This window comes from Aplidium turbinatum, chromosome 7 (assembly GCF_918807975.1).
Source record: "Aplidium turbinatum chromosome 7, kaAplTurb1.1, whole genome shotgun sequence".
NCBI classification, from domain to species: Eukaryota; Metazoa; Chordata; class Ascidiacea; order Aplousobranchia; family Polyclinidae; genus Aplidium; species Aplidium turbinatum.
In genome coordinates, this window is record NC_137478.1 from 2973152 (window position 1) to 2978125 (window position 4974).

At 37.7% G+C, this 4974-nt stretch overlaps 1 protein-coding gene across 1 annotated transcript; it reads right to left on the reverse strand.

Moving 5' to 3' along the window:
* Positions 1–1511: 1511 nt before the first annotated feature.
* Positions 1512–4380, reverse strand: LOC145774519 (uncharacterized). The gene is made up of 4 exons (XM_082585775.1): positions 4372–4380; positions 3588–3820; positions 2400–2530; positions 1512–1603 (listed from the first exon to the last, which is right to left on the reverse strand). The coding sequence occupies exons 1-4, from the start codon at positions 4378–4380 to the stop codon at positions 1512–1514; spliced, it is 465 nt and encodes a 154-aa protein (XP_082441901.1).
* Positions 4381–4974: the final 594 nt, after the last annotated feature.

Sequence of the window (4974 nt, forward strand, 5' to 3'; positions counted from 1 at the left end):
AACATGCAATGGAATAATGAACTTAACATTCCGTTTGTGAATAAGCAGTCAATCCTAGAAATTTCGTTGCAATCTCAAATGTGAATATCTAAATGTTTATATAAAATAAAAATGAATGTTGTAGGTAGAATGTAGTAAACATAATTTCGTAAGTTACAAAAAGTTTCATTATGGCTGAAGATGAACTATTCAAACTTGCACGACACCTCAAAGAACTCTGTGACTTAAGCGAAGCAATAAAGAAAAAGATTGTACAGATTCAGCGAAAGTTTTTCATCAGTTGGCATTGCTGTTCCAAGATAAAGGTCCAGATAAAATATCATGGATTCAGTCTGCTGCATTGTATAATGCTGCAATTGCAAGAAATCCTGATAACAAAGCACAGATACAAAAAGACTTGCACAGCCTCTGCAGGCAAATACTGGATCATGCTGATGCAGACAACAAAGAAGTTAATTTAGTTCAAAAAGCTCAAAGTGTCAAGAAACGCTTTGAACAAACGAGAGAGTCAGTGCAAAACAATCTGAAAAAAGTGACGCACATTCCCAATGAAATCGAAACTGATCAATTGATTCAACAGGAAGAGGAAAAGATTACGACCATGAAAATTTTGCAAGATGAAATTGCAAAGAAATACTCATCCATTATGAATGACGTCAGTAAATATTGTGAAGCCGTCATGGGAAAACCCCCTTGTGAATATGCTCTCGTCGGTATGGGGTCGTTGGCAAGGAAGGAGATAACTCCGTTCTCTGATTTTGAGAACATCATCGTTTTACAAGAAGGATGTCAACACTTTGACAATTATCAAACAATCTTGGAATATTTTCGATGGTACGCTGTAGTGTTTCAAGTTATTTTGATCAACATGCAAGAAACCATATTACCAAGTGTGTGCATTCCTGGTCTGAATGACACAACCAGGAAAGATGGAGATTGTTTTTTTGATGCATTCACACCACGTGGCATTTCATTCGAGTGAATGATGCCACATGCATGCAAATCTCACTTGGACGACAACAAATGACAAAAGACAAACCTTGGACAACAGAGTTGATTAAACCAGTGAGTGAAATGTCAAAATATCTAAATACTGAACAATCGTTAAAGAATGGCTACCATCTTAGCGACATTCTCACTAAAACAACTTTTGTTTCTGGAAAACAAGAAATATATGATCAATTCTTTGAAGGTGTGCAGAAAACTTTGAACTCTATCCCCAGCACAGAAGTGCGTGATGAAATAATTGAACAAATCAAAAAAGATTTGAACAATGTTGCAATCCAACCGAGTCTTTCCACACTGATAGATCAAAACCAATTTAATCATAAACGAATTGTTTATCGAAGCATAACGCTTTTTACATCGGCTTTCGGTAGACTACATGAAATTTCTGAAAATTCTTGCTTTGATATTATTGACAAACTTTATCAACTGAATATCATCAGTGACTATGCAAAAAGAAAGTTGTCATTTTCTGTGGCACTGGCATGTGAGATTAGATTGAAACTTTACATGGACAACAAAGGACAAGTGGATTGGGTAGATATCATCTCTATCACTGATTCAAGAACAGGGTTTGAATCCTCTGCTTTAATTGCTGCTGTGGGTGAACGAAGTTGCATCAATTTCTTTCAAGTTGCATATTCGCTGCAATGCGATATTTGTAAACAATTGGACATGAAAAGAGTTTATTTTTCGACCAACTTGGCTTTCGTGAACGTGTTCATTTAAACTTCCTTAAAGTTGTATTAAAGGAAAAACCTGACTTGGCGACTTTCCATGTTCTTTGTGTTTAATAGGCTACCATAAAACGATTTTCAATAAAATTTTGCCCCATTGCGCGCGTGGTTTTGTCTGAGTTGTCAAAACGGGAATTTGCGTGAGCAGCGAAGCGTGCGACTGTACGGCCTACGTCATAAAAGCTGATCGAGCAATATTTCTTACTGCGGGCGATTTAACTGTATGGTATTCTCTCATTAACCTGAGGTTCTATGATTACAAGCGGTGGTTTTTATACTTGGAGAATGAAATAATGTTTTGTCTAGTTCAAATATTGCATTCAAAGAAATGGCATACACATGATTTTACACAACCAACCAAATCTACATAGGCTGCTGTGTAAATTCACGCTCGTCTGATCACATAGGCTACATTTCTTGGACCAACAAAATGAGCGATTTTATGTAGATTTAACAGGACAGTGAATTGCTTTTCATAGTTTAGTGCATTTTTCACTAGGTGCAGACTTACATATTACTAAGGCCATTTTAATTTAACCTAAAAAAAATCTTTTTTACTTTATTTTTACTGAACGGAATTGCTAACTTGGAAACAAATAAGGCGATAGCAAGTCAAGTCAATTTATTTTGTTTCAACACCGCCATATATTAACAAACAAGCAGAGTAAATGTAATCATGCATGTCCAATTGTCCATCTAGCATGTCTTTCATCCGTGCTGTATCTATCTCACAGTAGCACAAAGCTTGATGTTGCTCATCCATTGCCACACAGTGATAACATGAACACCTGTTGATATAAAATTGGTAATAATTAGGGTGATTACTTTTTCACTTGTCAAAAAAATTCATCAAAATTGTAGCGTTAGATCAAAAATTGTTCACAAAGTCCAAATTATTTACAAACTGCATTGTCGTGGTGTCGTAGAGGTTGCACTGTCAGTGAATTTTTTTCAATTTACACCTTGTAGCCTACTTTGGCGCAGAGGGATGGTGTAACGGATAAGAATTGGACTCACCGAATAGTAGCAGACCCTCTACATGTACAAGTATGCGAAACTACTAGGAATAACCTATCGAGGCTTTGTTAGTCCGAGGATAAAGATTCAAAACCAACCAAACCTGGTTCGACTCCCGGCTTAAGCTGGTTGTTGAAAGCATCGCTCACATCTAGCTAGGGTGTAATAAATTGGGTAGGCATAATTGCTGCAGGAAAGGCGGCCGAGAGAAAGGAACTGGCCACCTTACTTTCCTTAGTGCCAAAGGCTTAGTACAATGAGTACCTATCTTCTCATACCCAACACTTGAATCAAGTATGGGATCGCATTTGCCTTTTTAGCTTACTTTATACTGGTGTAAATGGCCCATTGTCTACTTATTGTGAATCATAAGCCATTAGGTGAAATAATTAGGTGAATAAATTTTTGATAGGTCGTTTTGCGGCAGCTGTGTTGTACAGCATTTTGTACAATGATGGGTAATTTAACTACTTGAGTTCTTCATACGTCAAAATTTGTCAAAAGTTTCAATTTTTAAGCCAAAGAATAATTGCCCTAGTATATAATAATTCATTGCATAGGCTACCGGGACGGGAAAATTCAACTTTGCAATATAATTAGTATTAGGCAAGGTAAACTTAAGAGCGTTAAGATTTCATTTTCTTATAATTTCAGTTGCATTTGTAAAGTTGTTTTCAACGTGTTGTAGGTTCAAGGCCTTACAAACCCATAGGGAAATGCAATGCAAAGCTGAGCACTTATCCTGGTACGGTCGGTGATTTAATTATTTTATGTTAAGTAAAGCTAAACGAATGCAGTATATGATGTCAAATATCTAAATTTGCTTACCAATCAGTGTTTCCCACTCGATCCTCCTGCTGAGAAGCGTCAGTCACATCAGCAAGGTAAAGCTGATTGATCTCTGCCTCTGTGTACTCAGGCTCAAAACGATAGGGTTTAGGTTCCAGCGTACTTTCTTCTTCATCATCACTTACTTCTTCAACCACCGTACTATCTTCCTCTTCGTATTGGAAACCAAGATTCAAAAATTCTCCAATATGACACAAAAAATTTATAGTAACCTAAAGCACCTAAAAATTGACAACTGTATAAACCACGCATACAATAATGATGTTATAATTAAATTAACTTGCGTTCTTCTGGTGACTATAGGCTACCATACTAGGTTGCGGTCTTCTGGTAACCTAGTAGCCTATAGTCACCAGAAGAACGCAAGTTACTTTAATTATCAAATGCCTGGTGAACCGTTTCACTCTGTTTTTAATGATGTTATAGGCCTAAAGTGAATTGAATTCATTCAATTTTATTTTTTGCTGCTGGCGCAAACATGTACAGAATGACAAGTAAACATACGAATTTGACACCAAGCAATTTTGTGAAGTTGGTTTTTGTCGCCGAAAAGTGCTTCAAACTGTGGTTTAGATTTTTTATTAAAAAATGTTTCTAATTCATCACGAAGATCAAAAACACGTTTCCAAACTTTGCCTCTGGATAACCATCTCACACTAGTGTGAAATAACAAAACATTACTGGATGTATCCAATTCACTGCAAACTTTTGAAAATAGGCGGCTGTTTAAAACACTAGCTTTTACAAAATTCACGACACTTACGCTTTTCATTGTATCTTGGAATTCTTGTGGCAAAGTTTTCTAACTAATGAAATTCTAAACTTTTCAGAAGGCCTCAGGTGACCCCAGGCAAATTGTCAGGTGACCCCAGTTGGGGTCGCGACTCACATGTTGGGAACAGCTGCACTAGGTTAATGGCCTTGTTGTAAATTAGGCCCTGGGGTCAGGCCCGGATTTAGGGGGGGGCAGAGGGGGCAGTTGCCCCGGGCCCCCCGACTTTTGAAGGGCCCCCCTATGTGAAAAAAAATGTGATTTTTTTTCCTTTTGGCCTTTAAAGTTTCTGCAAAATGTTGTGCAGTACTGGACTGATGCTACTGTAGACGTAGAGATGGCTTTTCGCGCCGTAGGCGCGAAAAATTTTTTTGCACGGGGGCCCCCCGATCTAAAAGTGCCCCGGGCCCCCCATCAGCTAAATCCGGCCCTGCCTGGGGTACCGTACAGGTTATCAAAACCTAATTCTGTAATTCTAAATAAATACAATAAACCATAAAATCAACATTACTTCATTAACTTGGCGTCTTCTATAAGCTGGTCGCCAGGAAGAAGTCAAATGTGATCTTTCAACTGTTGCACTAGTTTCTGGTG

Excerpts from the sequence above, each read along its gene's own strand:
- LOC145774519 (XM_082585775.1), bottom strand. Across the intron at positions 2,531-3,587 it reads CGAGTGGGAAACACTGATTG|GTGTTCATGTTATCACTGTG; the intron begins GTAAGCAAATTT and ends TTATATCAACAG. Across the intron at positions 1,604-2,399 it reads TGATTACATTTACTCTGCTT|CAGCAATTAAAGCAGAGGAT; the intron begins GTTTGTTAATAT and ends GTTCACCCACAG.